The sequence below is a fragment of the Equus caballus genome, chromosome 15 (assembly GCF_041296265.1).
Source record: "Equus caballus isolate H_3958 breed thoroughbred chromosome 15, TB-T2T, whole genome shotgun sequence".
Taxonomy (NCBI): domain Eukaryota; kingdom Metazoa; phylum Chordata; class Mammalia; order Perissodactyla; family Equidae; genus Equus; species Equus caballus.
In genome coordinates, this window is record NC_091698.1 from 35,242,109 (window position 1) to 35,263,740 (window position 21,632).

The 21,632-nt window shown below is 36.1% G+C and overlaps 1 protein-coding gene across 4 annotated transcripts in view; it reads right to left on the bottom strand.

Annotated features, from left to right (window-relative positions):
* Positions 1-21,632, bottom strand: part of DNAH6 (dynein axonemal heavy chain 6) — a 257,423-nt gene that overhangs the window by 174,299 nt on the left and 61,492 nt on the right. For all 4 annotated transcript variants that reach the window (XM_001916886.5, XM_070236219.1, XM_070236220.1 and 1 more), the window contains exons 15-18: positions 20,403-20,654; positions 17,073-17,201; positions 14,120-14,233; positions 10,591-10,734 (exon numbers count right to left, since the gene is read on the bottom strand). In XM_001916886.5, coding sequence (XP_001916921.3) covers positions 10,591-10,734; positions 14,120-14,233; positions 17,073-17,201; positions 20,403-20,654 — 639 coding nt within the window. The remainder of the gene's footprint in view (positions 1-10,590; positions 10,735-14,119; positions 14,234-17,072; positions 17,202-20,402; positions 20,655-21,632) is intronic.

Sequence of the window (21,632 nt, forward strand, 5' to 3'; positions counted from 1 at the left end):
GTATATAGCTGTAGAAATAGAAGAGGAAAACAAAAAAAGCTCTACCCATGGGAAAGGGACAGAAATACATTCTAGGCTCATTACTCTAGCTTGAGGAGGGGCAGGAACACCAATGAAGGTAAGAATTCTGAGGACAAGGGACACAGCGACTTGCTAAGACAGCAGCCTAATCAGACCATGAGGGAATGCCCCTTCTCACCTCTCTCACCAGGCTAACAAGTACTGAGTAAAAATAACAGTGGAATACAGCGTGGAAAGCTGCAAGAGACAGATTCTCTCTGGGCCCAAGACAAAAGGAGGGCCCAGGGTCGGGGGGAAACAAATTTAAAAAATGACCTTTGGCAAATCAGCCCAAACCCTAAACATGAGGCACCACGAGAACAATTTGAAGGCTGTAGTATACTGAGGGTAACCGCAGCAACACCAAAACTCAACTCCACCCAGTTCCTACTAGATTCAACATAGCATGCCACACAAAAAGCCAAGTAAAAGGATAACTATTCTCACCTCCAGACATAAAAATTATTTTCTTCAGTATCTACTGTACTCAGTATGTACTGTACATAAGATATCTGGCTTTCAAGCAAAATTTAAGAAGTATATTAAAAGACATGACAAATATACATCCAAGAGACAAAAAAAAAAGTCAGAATCAGACTCAGATATGATATGTATATTGGAATTAACAGAGACTTTAAAATAATTGTGATTAATATGTTAATGGCTCTAATGGAAAAGGCAGACAACATGCAAGATCAGATGAGAAATGTAGTAGAAACATAGAAACTATAATTAAAAATCAAAAAGAAATGTTAGAAATAAAAATGAGTAAGAGAGAGAATGTCTTTGATGAGCTTGACACAGCGAAGGAATCAGTGAACTTGAAGACAAGTGAGTACAATTCCCCAAACTGGCAGAGAAAAAATAGTGAAATGTTCCCTTAAAAAAACCTCAAAACAGAACATCCAAGAGCTGTGGGACAAAATAAAATGGTCTAACATACATGCAATAGAAATCCCAGAAGGAGAAGACAGATAGAAAACAGAGTGGAAGGAGATAGTTGAATAAATAATGGCTGCATTTTAAAAAATTTTTATTATTTATTTATTTTGAAGAAGATTAGCCCTGAGCTAACATCTGCCGCCAATCCTTCTCTTTTTGCTGAGGAAGATTGGCCCAGAGCTAACATCTATGCCTATCTTCCTCTATTTTATATGTTGGGTGCCTGCCACAGCATGGCTTGATAAGCGGTGCTTAGGTCTGTGCCCAGGACTTGAACTGGTGAACCCCAGGCTGCTGAAGTGGAGTAAACAAACTTAACTGCTGCATCACCAGGCTGATCCCATGCACTTTTTTCAAAATTAGAGACAGGCATCAAACCACAGATCCAAGAAACTGACAGAACACCAAGCAGGATAAATACAAACTATAAACAACAACATACACCTAAGACAGATCACATTACAAATTGCCAAAAACTAAGAAAAAGAGAAAATCTTGAAGGCAGTCATACAAAAAAATACATGTTATTTACAGAAGAACAAGGATGAGACCTATGTCAGGCTTCTTGTCTGAGACCATGCAAGCAAAAAGTTGATGAAAGGATACTTTTAAACTGCTGAAAGAACAAACAAAACCTGTCAACTCAGAATTATACACCTAGTGAAAATGCCATTCAAAATAAAGGATAAAGATCTTTTTTTTTAAAAAAATGTAGAGAATCCATTGTTAGCATACCTACTCAATCAGAAATATTAAAGGAAGTTCTTCGGGCAGAATGAATATGCTGAGTCAGAATCTTAAGTCCATACAAAGAAATGAAGAACATTGGAAATGGAATAAAGGTAAAATAAATTTTATTTTCTCTCTCTTTCTTTTTTAATGATTGGCACCTGATTGGCATCTGTTGCCAATCTTCTTCTTCTTCTTCTTCTTTTTCTCCTCCCCAAAGCCCGCCAGTACATAGTTGTATATTCTAGTTGTAGGTCCTTCTGGTTGTGCTATGTGGGATGCCACCTCATCATGGCCTGATGAGCAGTGCTAGGTCCACACTTAGGATCTGAACCAGTGGAACCCTGGGTCTCTGAAGCAGAGTGTGCAACCTTAACCAGTCGGCCATGGGGCTGGCCCCCTTTCTCTCCATTTTTATTGTTCTAAAAGATAACTATATAAAACAAAAGTAGTAGCAATATATTGCGTTTGCAGTATATGTAAAAGTAAAACACATGACAGCATTAGCACAAAGAATGAGAGGGAAGACTGGGGAGTATACTCTTATGAAGTCTTTATACTACGCATGAAGCAGTATAATAGTATCTGAAAGCCAATTTGAATTAATTGAAAATGTATATTTTAAATCTAGGATAGCCACTAAAAACAGCTTAAAAAAGGTATGAATAATAACTCCATAGAGAAGATAAAATAGAATCATAAAACATATATAATGAAATCAACAGACTAGAAGAAAAAGAGGAAAAAGGAAATAAAGAACAAATAAAATAAATTAAAAAAACCAGTTAGCAAGATATCAGATTTGATCCAACCATATCAATAACACTTTAAATGTAAATGGTCTCAACATACCAGTTAAAAGACTTTTTGATCAGATTGGATAAAAAAAGCAGAAACCAATTACATGCTGTCTAAGAAATCCACTTTAAATATAAAGACATGGGTAAATTAAAAATAAAAAGACAGAGAAAGTCATATCATACAAACACTGAAAGAAAGTTGGACTAATTACATTAATTTCAGACAGTGAAGACTTCAGAACAAGAAATCTTATCAAAGATAAAGAGGGAAAATTCATAAATGATAGAGGGGTTAATTCTCCAAGAAGAAATAACAATACTACATATGAATACTTCTAACAAGAGAGCATCAAAATAAACGAAGCTCCACCATCCTGAGATGCAGTATTTCATAAATTATTTGGAGTTTTTTGTACAGAAGATTCGTCTGTTTTCCTTTGTCTGTCTGTCCATCCATTCACCCATCCATCCATCCAGTTGTTCATTTATGCCAATATGATCTCATGGATATTTATTTTATGATTTGGGTTATAATGCAATACTACATGATTTGTTTGCTCAAATCATTACAACTTTGGCCACTGAGAACCTCTTCAGTTGACTTCTGTGTCCCTTTGATATATTCCATCACTTTGCTTTTTGAGCTCTTCCTTACTTTTTGGCACTCCAAGATGCTCCAGGTTCACCCTGTTTATTCCCTGAATGATCCCTAGAAGCAGCCATTTCTATAAGGATCCCTGATTCCTTTTATTGGAATATGGTATTAAAAACCAAGATATGGACACAGGATACGCTTCCTGCTTTGGGGTTGTTGTTGCATCTAGGACGTAGAACATAACTTCACTCCTTAAGTGTAGTCTGTGCCTAGAGACTTCTTTTCAAAGCGTATAGTATAGAAAGTGGGGTAGTAACTTTATACTGGAGACAAATACTACTTCAGCTGTGTGATCAAGCTTAACATCACTGGTGATAAGTCATGTTGCTAGCATGTACCTTTAATAAGATGTGATAAGAATGATACTTTACCTCTGTGGTCTTCCTTGCAAGAATCCATGATCCCAGTCTAATCATGAGAAAAACATCAGACGACCCCAAATTGGGGGACATTCTACAAAATACCTGACTAGTACTTCTCAGAACTATCAAGGTCATAAAAAAAACAAGTCTGAGAAAATGTCACAATCGGGAGGAGCCTAACAAGACAAGACATCTAAATGTAATATCTATCCTGGAAGGGATTGTGGGATAGAAAAAAGATATCAGGTAAAAATAAGAAAATTCACATAAAGTATGGACTTTATTTAATAATCATATAGTGATATTGTTTCATTAGTTGTGACAAATGTATCATACTAATGTAATGTGTTAACAGTATTGGAAACTGGATGAGGAGCTTATGAAAATCCTCTATATTATTGTTGCAACTTTTCTGTAAGTCTAAAACTATTCTAAAATTAAAAGGTTGTTAAAAAATGAATGAGGCAAAAGCTGATAGAACTTAAAGGAGAATTAGACAAATCTACAATTACAGTTGGAGATTTCAACACTTCTTTCTGAGTAACTAACAGAACAAGTAGGCAGAAAATCAGTAAGAATACAGAGGACCTGAACAACATCATCAACCAACTTGACTTAATTGAAATTTATAGAAAAATCACTGAGCAATAGCAGAAGACACATTCTTCTCAACTGTACACAGAAGATTTAGCAAAATAGATCATATTTTGGGTTATAAAGCAAATCTTAGCAAATGTAAAAGGACAGAAATCATAAAAGTATATTTTTTGATGATAATAGAATTAAAGGAGAAATCAATAACAAAAAGATATCTGGGAAAATTCCTAAACATTTTAATAATAAAAAATACACTTCAAATAGGCCATTTTTCAAAGAGGAAGTCTCAAGGGGTATTAAAATATATTTTAATATATAGGAATTTTCCCTAAACATTTTAATAATAAAAAATACACTTCAAATAGGCCATTTTTCAAAGAGGAAGTCTCAAGGGGTATTAAAATATATTTTAATATATATAAAACTAAATTAAAATAAAAATACAATATATCAAAATTCATGAGATTCAGCTAAAGCAGTTACTAGACAGAAATCTATAGCATTAAATGCTTATATTTCAAATCAGCAACCTAAGCTTCCACCTTAAGAAACTCTGAATAAATTAAAAATTAAATGTAAAGTAGGGGCTGGCCCCGTGGCTGAGTGGTTAAGTTCGCGCGCTCCGCTGCAGGTGGCCCAGTGTTTCGTCGGTTCAAATCCTGGACGCGGACACGGCACTGCTCATCAAACCACGCTGAGGCAGCGTCCCACATGCCACAACTAGAAGGACCCACAACGAAGAATATACAACTATGTACTGGGGGGCTTTGGGGAGAAAAAGGAAAAAATAAAATCTTTAAAAAAAAAACTAAATGTAAAGCAAGTAGAAGAAAGGACATAGAATAGATTAGAGGAGAAATCAGTGAAATGCAAAAAAACAAAAACAAAAAACAAAAAACAAAACAAAGAAAGGAAAGCAATTAACTCTAAACCCAGCTCTTTGAAAAGGTCAAATTGATAAACCTCCAGTAGGAAAAACTAAGAAAAAAGGGGAGAAGATACAAATTATCAACATTAGCAATGAAAAAGGGGACATCACTACTGATCCCACATAAGTTAAAAGGATAAAAAGGAAATGTTATGATCAACTCCACATCTATAAATTCAACAATTTGGATAAAGTGGACCATTTTCTTGAAAGATACACTATAAAATCCCCTCAGGAAGAAATAGGTAAGCTGGATAATTCAATATGTATTAAAGAAATTCGATTTCTAGTTAAAATCTCTCTAAAAAAGAAAACTTTAATCTCAGATGGTTTCACTGGTGAATTTTACCAAACATTTCAGGAAGAAATAATACTAATTCTATACAATGTCCTCCAGAAAATAGAAGAGGAAGGAATACTTCCCAACTCATTTTATGAGACAGCATTACCATAATACCAAAACCATACAATGATGTTATAAGAAAAGAAAATGAAAGACCAATGTCTCTCATGAATATAGGCACAAAAAATCCTCATGTGATATTAGTAAATTGAATACAGCCATATAAAAAAGGATAATACATCATGACCCAAGTGAAGTTCATCACAGGAATTCAAGGCTGGTTCAACATTTGAAAATCAATTGGTATAATTCATCATGCTAATAGAAAAGAACTCATATGATCATAGATGCACGAAAAATCATTTGATCATTTTCAACACCCATCTATGATTAAAAAAAACTCTCAGGAATCTACGACACTTTCTTAACCTAAAATAGGGCATCTGTAAGTAAAAAATGTATGGCTAACATCATACTTAAAAAGAGACTCAATGCTTTCTCCTTAAGATCGGGAACAGGGAAAAGATGTCCTTTCTCAGCACTCCTACTCAATATTGTACAGTAAATCTTGGCCAGTGATATAAGGCAAGAAAAAGAAATAAAAGACACACAGATTATGAAGGAAGAAATAAAATTGTCTCTATTAACAAATGAAATGATTTTCTACATAGAAAATTCCAAATAATGTAAAAAAAAGCTTCTTTAAATTAAAAAGTGAATTTAGTAACATCATAGGATGTAGATCAATATACAAATGTCGGTTGTCTTCCTATATACCAGCAATGAACAACTGGAATTTGAAACTAAAAACAATATAGTTTAGGATAACATAAAAAATAGTTATAAATCTAACAACATATGTGCAGAACCTGTACTGAAAACTATGAAACTCTAATGAAAAAAACAAAAGAAGACCTAACTAAATGGAGAGATATGCTGGTAATAGATCGGAAAACTCAATCTTGTTAAGATGGTAATTCTCTTCAAATTGATCTATAGATTCAACACAATGCCCCTAAAAATCTCAGCAATTTTTTGTACACATTGACAAGCTAATTCTAAAATGTATATGAAAAGGTAAAAGAATTAGAATTGACAAAACAATTGTCAAAAAGAGCAAAATTGGAGGACTTACACTACCTAATTTCAAGACTTACTAGCAATAGTTTTCAAGACAGTGTGGTATTGGCAAAAGAATAAGACTTACGGAACAACAAAACAGAACAGAGAGTCAAGAAATAGACTAAACAATATAGTCAGATGACTTTGGACAAAGTTGCAAAGGTGATTCAATGGAGAAAGGATAGTCTTTTCAAATAATGGTGCTGGACCAATTGGATATTCACACATAAAAATGTAAATCTTCACACATATCTCATCTTGTATGCAAAAATATCTCAAAATAAATCAAGTACCTTAATGTAAAAAAAGCAAAACCATAAAACTTCTACAAGAAAATACAGAAGGAAATCTGTGTGACCTTTAGCTTTTGCAAAAAGGTTTTAGATCATCCACTAAAAAGATAATCCATAAAAGAAAAATGTATAAATTGGATTTTATTCAAATTAAAGCCTTTTGCTCTGTGCAAATCTCTATTAAGGAACTGAGAAGAAGGCCAGTGACTGGGAAAAAATATTTTCAAGTTACATATTTGAAAAAGGACTTGTATCCAGATTATATAAAGAACTCTTGAAACTCAATAATAACAAAACAAACAACCCAATTAAAAATCAGGCAAAGATCCAAACAGATATTTCATCAAAGAAGATAGATGGATGGCAAAGAGACGTAAGAAAAGATACTCAACATCATTAGTCATTAGAAAATGCAACTTATGACCATCATGGGATACTACTACACATTAATTAGAATGGCTAAAATTAAAACCAAAGCAAACCAAACAAAAAAATCTCCCTAATGATATGTAAAGAAGTCACTCAACTGAACTACAAAAAAACAAACGATCCAATCAAAAAATGAGCAGAGGATATGAACAGACATTTTTCCAAAGAAGATATACAGATGGCCAATAGGCACATGAAAAGATGCTCAACATCACTAATCATCAGGGAAATGCAAATCAAAACTACACTTACATATCGCCTTACACCCATTAGAATGGATATAATCACCAAGACAAAAAATAACAAATGTTGGAGAGGTTGTGGAGAAAAGGGGACCCTCATCCACTGCTGGTGGGAATGCAAACTGGTGCAGCCACTATGGAAAACAGAAGGGAGATGTCTGAAAAAATCAAAAATAGAAATACCATACGACCCAGCTATCCCACTATTGAGTATTTATCCAAAGAACCTGAAATCAGCAATGCAAAGAGACTTATGCACCCAGTCTAGGTTCACTGCAGCACTATTCACAATAGCCAAGATGTGGAAGCAACCCAAGAGCCCATCGACTGATGATTAGATAAAGGAGATGTGGTATATATATATATATACACAATGGAACAATACTCAGCCATAAAAAAGACATAATCATCCCCTTCGCAACCACACGGATGGCCCTTGAGGGTACTATGTTAAGTGAAATAAGCCAGACAGAGAAAGACAAACACTGTATGATTTCAATTATTTGTGGAATAGAAACAAACTTATGGACAAAGAGAACAGTTTAGTGGTTACCAGGGGGAAGGAGGTGGGGGGCGGGGAATGGGTACAAGGGGTGAAGGGGCACATTTATATGGTCTCTGGGAAATAATAACATACAAGTGAAATTTCACAATGCTATAAACTATTATGACCACAATAAAAATATATATATATATAAACTAATCAAAGTATGCTCTTCATATATGCCAGTTTATTGTATGTGTGTCATACATAAATAAAGCTATTAAAGTAAAACCTTAAAAGGACAGAAGAAAAACCTCCCTAATGATAACAAGTGCTGGTGAGGATAAGGAACAACTAGAATTCTCATACATTGCCCATGGGAAGGCAAAATGTTACAGCCCTTTGAAAAACTGTTTGGCAGTTTCTTATAAACATACACTTGCCATACCACGTAGTATTTCCACTCCTAGTTATTTATCCGAGTGACTTAAAAACTCATGTTCACACAAAAAGCTGTTCATGAATGTTTATAGCAGCTTATTAATAATCCTATAAAACTGGACATAATCCAAATGTCTTTCAACAGGTGCATGGATAAACAAACTGTGGTGATCCAGATAATGGAATACTACTCAGCAATAAAAATTAAAGAGCTATTGAATTACAAAAGAATACAGAGGAATCTTATTTTTTAATATTCTAGTTCACAGAGTTGTGCAACTGTCACCACTATCTAATTTTAGAACATTTACATTACCCCAAAAGGAAACCCATACCCATGAGCTATTACTACCCATTTTTCCTTCTCTGCAACGCCTGGTAACCACTAACCTACTTCTCTCTCTGTTCTAAACGTTTTATATAAATGACATCACATGCTATGTAGTCTTTTTGCGACTGGCTTAGTATAACCTTTTCAAGGTTCATCTATGCTGTAGCACATATCAGTACTTCATTGCTTTTTATTGCTGAATAACATTCCATTGTATAGATATATCACATTTTGTTTATTCATTCTTTAGTCGATGGACATTTGGGTTTTTTCCGCTTTGGGCTATCATGAATAATGTTGCTATGAACATTCAGATACAAGTTTTTGTGTCAACATATGTTTTTAAGTCTCTTAGGTATATACTTAGGAGTGGAATTACTTGGTAATATAGTAACTCTATGTTTAACATTTTGAGAAACTGTGAAATTGTTTTCCAAAGAGACTGTACCACTTTATAATCCCACCAGCAACAGATACAGCTTCCAATTTCTCTAGATCCTCACCAATGCATTATATAATCTATCTTTTTCATCATAGCCTTGGTAGTGGGTGTGAAGTGGCATCTCATTGTGGCTTTTATTTGCATTTCTCTGATGACTAATAATGCTCAGCATCTTTTCATGTATCTTCTTTGGGGAAATGTCTATTCAAATCCTTTGCCCATTTTAAAGGGTTATGGGCCTTTTTATTTTTGAGTTATAAGAGTATGTTATATATTCTGGGTACAAGTACATGGATGCATCTTAAATGCATTTTTCTAACTGAACAATGCCAGACCCAAAAGACTGCTTATTGTGTTGTTCCATTTATACCATATTCTGTAAAAGGAAGAACTATAGGGATAGAAAACAGATCAGTGGTTGCCCGGGGTTGGGATTGAAGGAGGAGCTGACTACAAAGGGAAGCACGATGGAACTCTGGGGGGGATGGAACTATGTCCTATGGTACTGTCATGTTGCATAGATGACTCCACCCATTTGTAAAAACCCATGGAACCGTATACCACAAAAAGTGACTTTTACTGTATGCAAGTTTAGAAAAAATCAATCAGGATTTTGAAGGAATGCAAGATGGAATGAAGACTGTGGTAAATGAATTAGTTAAGACCATATGACATAACCACACTAAGAGAATAAAGAAGAAAGAAACTGATGTAAGTTTGGAAAAGTGTCCTCACTAGATATTATAAGGCCAAAGGGGGAAAAACTGTGCAAAAACACCTTTCTCAAGGGGGAAAATTTACTTCTCATTGTGCCTGAAGCTTTGCTTATTTTTCCTACCCATGTCTTCTTTTAGTCTCTTATCTCATCTTTGAAAAAAAACCTAGAACCACTTAGAAGGATAAAATCATTTCCCTTTTTCTTCCCATTTCAGGTACTGGTTTAGTAGTGATGGGTTTCAAAGAGCCAGCCCAGCACACCAACTGCCAGGCTTCCCAGCCTTCTTCACACCATGGCACATCTGGAAAATGGCATATTTGTTTGGTGCAGTGGTGTAAATGGATAAGCCTGCCCTAGCCTCATCTGGTCAACTAAGGGCTGAGTGGATCAGTATCTTGGCACACCTAGAATCCACTCCTGCACTATTTCCCCTACTGCTTAGGAAACTCTTACTCTGAATGCCGTGTCTAACCAAGGTATTCAGTTGCATGATTTGGCCAGATGAAGACAGGGATGTAATCTGTGCCTCTGCAAAAACTGAATTTGTCTTTTCTTTCTTCTCTCTCTGCAAAGCCGACTAACTCAAACAAGGAATTCCTGACTTTGGTCTCATTAGCAGCAAGCAGTAACTGATTGACCTGGAGTTTCTGAAATAATTTCTACTAAACTTACCTTTTCTTTCATTTTTTCCACCTTGCTTTTTAGCAGGGGCACTACATTGTTTGGTGGCAGGCCTTTTTCCAATTGAGTCACAAATTTGGCATACTTAGAAACTTGACCGTTTAGAACTTCTGGATCCAGGCTGTCAAATTTGGACTATAAAAATTAGAGGAAAAAAACGCAGAAAAAGAAGTTAAGACATATGAAAAAGGGCAAGCTTGAAATAGTAAAATCTTTTACATTACTCAGATTTTCCAGTAGTTCTATTGTTGATGCAAGTCAACTCTACACTTTCGGAACGGCTTTACTTATTAAGATTGCTAACAGGGCATCAGGCATCACTTATTTCTTTCTTTCACGTCCTTCTCTCCCACATCATCAAACAGTATTTCAATCCCTGTCATTTATTCCTGGGGGCTAACCCTTGTAAGGATACAAATAGTTAATTTTTACTTTTGCTCACTAGAAATTTTTCACCTAGTAGTCTCTTATTATTTGATTATGTACCTCTTAATACAAAAGATTTAAAACACCAATATATGCATGTATCTATCAATATATTTCTCAGTTATATAAACATACAAGTGTACACATATATTGACATGTCAGACAGGACATGGACTGAAGGTAATAGAAAATTTGTAGAAATGGAAAGATAGTCCATGCTCATGGATTGGAAGAATTAATATTGTTAAAATGTCCATACTACCTACAGCAATCTACAGATTCAATGCAATCCCTATCAAAATTCCAATGACATTTTTCACAGAAATAGAACAAACATCCCCCAAATTTGTATTGAACTACAAAAGACCCATAATAGTCAAAGCAATCTTGAGAAAGAACAAAGCTGGAACCATCAATTCCTTGATTTCAAACTGTATTACAAAGTTGTTGTCACAAAAACAGTATGGTATTGGCATAAAAATAGGCACATAGATCAATGGTACAGAATAGAGAGCCCAGAAATAAGCTCATGCATACATGGTCAATTAATTGACAATAAAAGAGTCAAGAATAAACAATGGGGAAAGAACAGTCTCTTCAATATATGGTGCTGGGAAAACTGGACAGCCACGCGCAAAAGAATGAAACTGGAGCACCATCTTACACTATACACAAAAACTACCTCAAAATAGATTAAACACTTGAATGTAAAACCAGAAGATATAAAATTCCTACATGAAAACATACGCAGCAAGCCTCTTGACATCAGTCTTGGTGATGATCTTTTGAATCTGACACCAAAAGCAAAGGCAACAAAAGCAAAAATAAACAAGTGAGACTACATCATACTAAAAAGCTTCCTCACAGCAAAGGAAACCATCAACAAAATGAAAAGGCAACTTACCGAATGGGAGAAAATATCTCATATGTCTGATCATATGTCTCATAAGGGGCTAATATCCAAAATATATAAAGAACTCATGCAACTCAATAGCAAAAAAATAAACAATCTGATTTGAAAATGGGCAAAGAATCTGAACAGACATTTTTCCAAAGAAGATATAACAGATGGTCAATAGGCACATGGAAAGATGCTAATCACTAATCATCAAGGAAATTCAAATTGAAACCACGAGATATCACCTTATTTCTCTTAGATGCTAGAATGGCTAGTACCCAAAAGATGAGGAATAACCAGCGTTGGTGAGAATGTGGAGAAAAGGGAACCCTTGTGCACTGTTGGTAGGAATGTAAATTGTTGCAACCACTACAGAAAAATATATGGAGATTCCTCAAAAAATTAAAAATAGAACTACCATGTGATCCAGCAATTCCACTTCTGGGTATTTATCCAAAGAAAATGAAAACACTAATTCAAAAAGATACATGCACCCTCATGTTCATTGAACATTATTTACAATAGCCAAGACATGGAAACAACCTAAATGTCCACCAGTGGATGAATGGATGAAGAAAAGGTAGTGTATATATACAATGGAATATTATTCATCCATAAAAAAGAATGGAATCTTGCCATTTGTGACAACATGGATGGACCTTGAGGGCATTATGCTAAGTGAAATAAGTCAGGCAAATTCTGTATGATCTCACTTATATGTGAAATCTAAAACAAAACAAAAAAAGCAAGCTCATAGATACACAGAACAAATTGATGGTTGCCGGGGGTGGGGGTGAAGTGGGTGAAGGGGTCAAAATGTACAAACTTCCCATAATAAAATAAATAAGTTGTGGGGACATAATGTACAGCATGGCGACTATACTTAATAATACCTTATTACATATGTAAAAGTTGCTAAGAGAGTAGATCTTAAAAGTTCTCATCATAAGAAAAAAATTTTTTTCTAACTATGTATGGTGATGCATGTTAGCTAGACTTATTGTGGTGATCATTTTGCAATATACACAAACATTGAATCATTATGTTGTACACCTGAAAGTAATACATGTTATGTGTCAAACGTCTCGATACAAAAAGAAAATTCGTAAACCTTCGTTTTCCTTTCTTTTCTAGATTCAACATTTTCTGACCCCTGCTGGGTCTTTTCTGCGCATTTCCTACAGGGAATTCATCCCACTTTGGAAGCCACTGTTCTAATCTATGGTGGTAGTCAGAAAACTCTCTTTCTTCTTTACTCCTCAGGAACATTTTGTGTTTCTGAAATAAGTGATAAATGAGTTATGCAAGAGCATTTAAAATTCTCTGATGTTACAGCATATACTTGTTTGTTTTCTATTTTCTCCACCAAAAGATAAGTTCTGTGAGGGTTTGGACTTTGTCCTTTTTATTCTCCACTGGTATCCCCAGTACCTAGAACATTCTCTTGGAAACATTTCCTGTGTCACTGTTGTTTACCTCAGATATGTGACTTCTAATTCTAGGTATCAGCACAGGGAGACTGAATGAGAAAGTGTAAAACAGTATTTGTGAAGATGATGGTATTTGTAACATGCCCATTACACTTGAAAGTACAATGGTCATCTCTTCTGCCTCCAAAAAGGCTGGCCCTTGTTAAGGTTTGACTTTAAGGGTAGACCTTACAAAGCAAACTCTTTGGTACTTGGCCTCTTTACTATTGAGCCTCAGAGGAAGTTCCTAGATCTCATTACCCTGATTCTATTCTAACACGGTGAACAAAATGGCCTTCTTTTTATTTAAAGGAAAAGAAGAACAGAAACCTAAGCTAACAGCAATCTAAAGCATGTAGACCACAAACAAAATCCTATGATCCTCAAGAACACTTGGGTGTAGTGTATCATAACAGCAATGTGTTCAGAAACCACAAAGCAGTTAAATGTCGTGCAGTGCGTCCCTTTGATGCTCCCTCACTAAATGGAGGACCCAAGAAGCCTGCTTTACAATAACGCATTCTGCTCTGTGGCATATAGTGACAGAAAAACCTTGGTGCATTTCACTGGAAAGCTGATAATAATTCCCATAAGACTATAATATTGCATATCTTACTGAAATTAAGAGTATACCAGATTATTAAAAATCGCAATTCATATTATTAGGATTTTAAATTGAATTAATACAAAAATGATTTAAGAATTGAAAGCCCTTTTTTTTTTTTACCTTTAACCATTCTTTTTGGAGTTGATCCCATTCAGACAAAGAATCCCACAGCAAATGTTTGAGCTTCAATTCAGCACTAACTTCTTCCAAAGCTTCAAACTTGGACACTTCCACCTTTAAAAATATAATAAACAAAATGCATATTTAGTTTTCAGATATAAAGATCCTATGTTATACTCCTGTTAGTAATTCTAGATACAGTGACTAATTAGTAGAATACGGGTGGGTCCTAAATGGGGAAAGGAAAGGAGAGAGAGAAACAAATGAAAAAAAAAAAAACCAAATCACAAAACCCCACATATATTCAAATTTCCATCTGAGTGACAAAATGTAACTTTTTATATTTCCTTAGAATTTAAACATTCTTCAAAGACATAAATATTAAAAGAGTACTGTGGGCATTCTTCCCCCAGATGGATCATACATGTATACACATGCCTGGATGTTTTTGGGAAAACAGATGAGTCTCCAGAGGCACCGATTTTCTTTAGGACGTGTGTACTTAAATGATAGATGAGGGAGAAGATGTCTGTGTGGTAGCTGGTGGAGAGGATGAAGAGATTTAAGATGGAAAGGACAGCTTGGTTTCTTACGTCTTTATAACCCCATGGGCTGTATATAAACCCTATAGAGAGAAAGGTCACAAGAAAATCTGAAGAAGCTGTTTTCATGAGAAGCATTTTAAGACTGCCTTGGTTTAGAGGTGGAGAAACCTCCAAGGGTTTGGTTGCACAGAAATTGTGAACTCTGTGAGCTCTGTGATAAGCTAAGACTTTGAACATTCCATCCCACAGCAGCAGAAAACACATTCTTTTCAAGTGCACATGGAACTTCCCTAGGATAGATTGTATAATAGGTCACAAAACAAATCTTAGCAAATTTAAGAAGACTGAAGTCATACCAAGTATCGTTTCCAATCACAATTGTATGAAACTGGAAATGAACAACAAGAGGAAAGCTGGAAAATTTACAGGCACGTGGAAACTAACACAATCCTGAACAACCAATGGGTCAAAAAGGAAATAAAAAAATAACTTGAAACAAATTAAAATGGAAACACAGCACACCAAAACCTATGGGATGCTGCAAAGGCAGTTCTGAGAGGGAAATTTATAGTGATAAAAGTGCATATTAAGAAAATAGAAAGATCTCAAATGAACAACTTAACTTTACAAATCAAGGAACTAGAAAAAGAAGAACAAACCAAGCCCAATGTTAGCAGAAGGAAGGAAATAACAAAGATCACAGTGGAAATAAATGAAATAGAGAGCAGAAAAAAAGAATAGAAAAGATCAATGATATTAACAGCTGGCCTTTTGAAAAGACAGATAAAATCAAACAAACCTCTAACTAGACTAAGAAAAAAAGAGGGAAGCCTCAAATAAATAAAATCAGAAATGAAGAGGAGACATTACAACTGACACCAAAGAAATATAAGTCTCATAAGAGACTACTATGAACAATTATATGCCAACACATTGGACAACCTAGAAAAAATGGATACGTTCCTAGAAAAATACAACCTACCAATACTGAATCAGACAGAACAGAAAATCTGAACAGACCAATAACAAGTAAGAAGATTGAATCAGTAATCAAAGACCTCCCAACACTGAAAAGCCCAGGACCAGATGGCTTCACTGGTGAATTCTACCAAACACTGAAGGAAGAATTCATGCCAATCTTTCTCAAACTTTTCCAAAAAAACTGAAGAGGTGGGAATACTTCCAAACAAATTTTATGAAGCCAGCATTATCCCAACATTAGTGATCTAGTCTTGTCTTCACTAAGAATTAGAAATAATTTCCTAGGCCAGTTAGGTCTTCACTCCTATCCCCCAGATGACTGAGGGCTGCAGAAGGAAGGCTGGATTTGAGGTGATCATAAAGGAAGAATTAGTCAAGTACAGATACGGAATGTGGAAGGACGGGGACACACTTCTATTTCAAGCTCTGGCTCAAGCAATGCCATTCTTTGTGACCCAAGGAATGCCCACCTGTTAGTTGTAGCTTTTTATCAAGTTTTTCCTCCATACCTCCCTTCCTACTTTCCTATCTTGCAGGTCGGTTAACTCAACCTGGGTACAGCTTTGACCCTAGTTCTCTCATGCACAAATCTCCTGCCTGAAGTATTGCACTTGAGTGCCAAGCTCTATCTAGTGCCAAGCTCATTATTTTGGAGATTGCTCCAGCAAGCCCTGGGCTCTGGAGTGGACACCTTCTCAGATCACTTTCCGGCCATCCATCTGGGGCTCTGGAGGAGTCAGGTGCATTCCCATGTGAGATCCAGGCACTCCTCCAAGACTTTAGGGTCACTAATAACACCTTCCTCATGGCTGGTGGCCCCTGGTTTTGATCCTAGGAATATTTTCTTTTCTATTCTCTTCTCTTTTTGGTCTCTCTAGTAGCTGTTCAGAGCACTTATATCTCTTACCTATCTCTCTTCATTTTTTTTTGAGTGATATCTTTTAACCTTTCAAACCTACCCTTTTGGATCCATCTATTCCTTGGCTTAGCCAAATTCTATTCTTTCATCAAATTGGCACATCAAACTAGGACAAATCAGGCAATATTCATGGAATCATAACGTGCATGTGAATGTAACAGAAGCTTGAATATTACTTAAGAAGGTGTAGAGGGGTTTAATTGATCACATTGAAAAATCCACATATGTTTTAACAAAGAAACTATAATCCTTTGTCTGAGGATTTATTTCTAACTCACAGTGACTTTTTAATAGGAAAGATATTTTGTCTCTCATGTACACTAATCTTTAAACACTTCAAAGGCAGGGAACACATCATATTTGTATTTCAGACTGATATAGTACGATGACTAGCATATAGGTGTGACTGAATCATTGAATGTTTACAGTCTCATTGCTGAAAGCGCTTATCCATCAATGCCATTTCTATACACACATTTTGAAAACAGATGCGTAGAGCTGTTATTACCTTAAAATTCTTCTGATAGGATTTAAATTGAAATGCGCGTTTTTGAAGATCATCTAGAACCAATTGCAGATCATTCAACATGACCTTTATTTTGTCTTGATCAGCATTAATATCCAAAATCTGTGGATCCTGTAAAATTAAGATAGTTTTTGATTAGTCATTCTTCTTTTTTAATGTAGACCATTAAATTAAATGAATTTATAAACATTTCAAAAAATACTTTTTCTAATTCTCTTTTCACTCTGATTTTTAGAAAATATGTTAAAATGGCTGCTTTTCCTAAATTTTAAAGTAATGCATATACATTCTAAGAAGTACAGAAAAGTATAAAGAAGTGTCATGGTAATAACATTGTTTTTAAATAGTACCTAATTTATTTTCCCTTATCCACTTTCATTTCCCACACTTCAACCAACATGACTTCAGGTAAGGAGACGTAAATGCAATAGGAAAGAGAAGGAAGAGGATATGATATAAGGAAAATTTCCATTTTACAATAAAGAAAATAGAAAGCCCTTTGATTTCTGAGAGGGAGGAAGAGAGAAAATAAAGAATAAATGATCAGACATAAAATTTCCAGCTGACCTCTTGGGGTTGAAACCCCATCCAGTGAATGGGAATGGAAAAGCTCAGGAGAAAAGTAGAAACACCTAACTAGGTTTGGGAAAATCTGAGAAATTGGAAGCCTCTGAGAATTATTATAGCCACAGCTTGGGGAGGCCAATCTCTGATTCAGCATGGCCCTGCATTCAAAATGGCAACATGCTGTAAAGTAGAAAAAGCGAAGGGAAGTGTCCAGGCAGAAGGGGCTTGTGTTGACATTCTGGTGCTTCACGGCTTGGTGTGGTATGTGGGGACTGTGAAGTTCTCACGTGCCTTGATTCTGGCAGTGGGAAGTCCTGCAAGAACTGGTAGAGCAGAATTCTGAGGTCAGGATGAGAAAGGCACAGATTACTTGATTGTAGACTATGGCAAAAATGACGGCTGTGGCAGCAGAGTCTAGCGTGGTACCTAAAGAACTAGGAAGGACCCTTAGCTAACAGCTGCCTGGGACAACCAGGCCCAGCCCAGCCAAACTGCACCAGAAGCACCATGGTCCACAGGGATTTAATCCCATCCACCCGGAGGAAATACAAATTTCCCCTTATCAAGCAAGAGGTGGGATGGGATGGTGGCAAGGGTGAAGAAATACCTAATAGGGAGTTTGGATCTTAAATTGAATTAAAATCTATCCCAAAGAGACCAAGGTAGAATGAAATAGATATTTCAAACAGAAATAAATTGTAATCATCAATCGTCACATTTAGGTTTTTTCCTCCGACTTCCGCCATCAGCAGGAGTGGTGGTCTTGACAGCAAGATGATATCATTTATGGAAATAATGAAGTTGCAGTTCTTTGCTCAAGAGTGGTAATGAATTAATTCCAAATCCTCTATAAAAGCAGCACTTGCTGCAGAGAACACTGGCTATCATTTTCACGCATGTGGATCACGTTTTTTAAAATGCATGACTACACAGAAGGCACTAGCTAGCACTTTTGCTCTCTCTATTGATCTATCTGTACAGACAAGTATTGCTCCTAAACAGAGAACAAGGATTCATACTTTTTAATAGTCTGCGGTGTCTGGAATACAGTACAGAGTACAGCAGTTAATAGCAGACTTTTTTTTTTTAAAGATTTTATGTTTTTTCCTTTTTCTCCCTAATGCCCCCGGTACATAGTTGCATATTTTTAGTTGCGGGTCCTTCTAGTTGTGACATGTGGGACGCCACCTCAGCAGGGCTTGACGAGTGGTGCCATGTCCACGCCCAGGATCTGAACTGGCAAAACCCTGGGCCGCAGAAGCGGAGCGCGTGAACTTAACCACTTGGCCACGGGGCCGGCCCCTAATAGCAGACTTTTAACCATTGGAAGCAGACTGCATAAGCTTGAATCCTGGTTCCTCCATTTGCTATTTGTGTGACCCTGGGAAAGTTACTTAACTTCCCTGTATCTTGGTTTCTTTCTCTACAAAATGTGAATAATAAAATCTTATAGGTGTTCTGAGAATTAAATGAGTTAAAACATGCAAACATATATAAGAATGTTCCTAGAAGCATTATGAATCATTGTCAGAAACTGTAAACAATCCCAATGTCCAAGAACTGTGGGATGGATAATTGAATTGTGGCATACGATGAAATACTGTATAGCAACAACCGTGGATAAACATCCACATACAGGAACACGGATAAATCTCAGGAATGTAACAAAATCCAAAAAAGGGCATACTATACGATTCCACTTAACTGAAGTTCATAAACAGGCTAAACTAACCTATGGCATCAGAATTCAGGGTAGTCGCTGCCTTTGGAGAGGAAGGAAGAGTTAGTGAGCAGAGGGGACACTAATGGTACCAGTAACATTATAGCTCTTTACACGAGTAGGGGACACATGGATGTGTCACCTTATGATAACTCATTGTACAGTTATTACAGTTATGTACAGTTTTCTGTGTGAAAATACAAAAATACTTCAATGTGAAAGTAAAAACAATGCCAAGTCCTTAGAACAGTACTTGACACATGGTAAGTACCCAATAAATGTTAGCTACTTTTACCTTTTCATGGCAATACATAAAAATGTACATTGTAATCTTTAACGTCTGCATTGCATTCCTTTGAGCTAATGTACGCTAACACATTTTATTAATCCACTGTTGATGGACATTGAGTTTTTCCAATTTTTCAGATTTAATTATAACTTACATGGCTTTATACTTCTGTGATAAGATTTAGTCAATATTAATAATAAAATAGTGGATCATTACAAAATCATATTTTAACATATGCTTCAGTTAAGAAAAACCCAGATGTCTATGCCAAATTCTTAAAAAAATTCCCCTTGTATCTTTTGTATAGTAAAATTGGTGCAAGTTAACCAAATACTCTCCATTAACATTTATCAACTTATACTTTGCATCTTCCTAAATGGGAATTTTCTAATTTGTGGCTAAGCAAACTTCAGAATTGTGACAATAGTTATAAAATATGCTAACAAGTTGTAAAACACTCATTTAAAAATGATAAATACAAGCTAGGAGAAAGAAAATTCAATATTACATATATGCTTTCTTCGCTATGGTCTGGAATTTATTCAGTACTCAGAGGTTCAGAAACAGTTTCAATTTTAAATAGCAGCTCAAAGACATTGTTTATTGATTAGAATGAAACCATAAAAACAAAAAGTTAAATCAGATTAAAATGAAATATGCTCCTTAAATAGTTTAATTAAAATGTAATAGTCAAATTTTTCATAGATTATTTTTTAAAAACCCTGTGTTGGCTTACCTGTGCTTGCAGCTTCACTTCGTTCACTTCATTGCTTAGCTCTTCAAGATCTCTTCCCAAATGCAGACAAAATTGCTTAATCCTTGTTTCCCTGTCACCCACAGATTTATCAATGGCATTCCGAACAGCTACAATGGACGGCTTCATAGTAGCAAAAACAGCAAAGTCTTCAGGAGGTGTGGGAACCTGGTATTGTTCAATGAGCTTGTACATTTGAACCACTACATTCGCTTCCTCTTCAAGGCTTTCGATCTAAACAGAAACATAGTTGCTTGTTAAATATATCAGAGTCCTATTATACCCTTTAAATTTTGTCTAATAGGAGACAGATGCTGTGCACCATGTGGCGCACCATGAACATCACGCTGTGAATAGCCAGCACATGAGGAGTGTGTTTAATGATGCGATCAAACTGGCTGAAGCCTGCTGGGTGATAAATACAGCCATCGCTACAATACAGGTAATCAGACCCGGGAGTACGTTGTTCAGAGCTGAGCACAGTTAGTACTACTCTTACAAATGTTTATTTCTCTCTCTTCTCTCTCTCTCTTTTGCTGCCTAGTGGCATTAAACAGTGCCAATATTTAAAGTTTTCAGACAGAACACATGCTGTGAGGATGCTCAGTTGTAATATCTGAGCTTCCAGGCATGTGTGCTGAGCAGTGATTGTTCCAGAGCAGGCCCCGAGGTCTGGATAGGCCATCATCCTGGCTGCATGTTCCCCACTATCCTTTAATAAATGCTTTTACTACTTCCAACTGATTACGAAACGCCTTCACTTTGATGTCCTACCTTCAGTGGACAGTGTCTTTCCTAATTTTGTGGCAATTTGGGGGGAACCCACCTCTCCTCCACTCTGCCACATGGTTTTAGAGGGAGCAGCCATGTTCACACAACTCGACCCGACCTCCCAGCCCTAAGCTGAACCAAGCAGCATCATATCGGGACCTGGTGAACCCAGCTCAGTCGACCTCTCCGTTGAACGTGGGGAGAGTTAGACTGTAGGTGCTGGCTGAGACCATTTGCTTTCACATGGAAACAAGCAGGTCCTTAACATGAGAAGATAAATGCACAGAGGCTTTTGGAGAACTGGTTCTCAACCTTTAGCTTGCATCACAGTCACTTGGAAAACTTGTTAAAACACAGATTATTGGGCCCTTCCCCTGAGTTTCTAATTCAGAAGGCCTAAGTTGGGGCCCGAGAACATGTATTTCTAACAAGCTCCCCAGT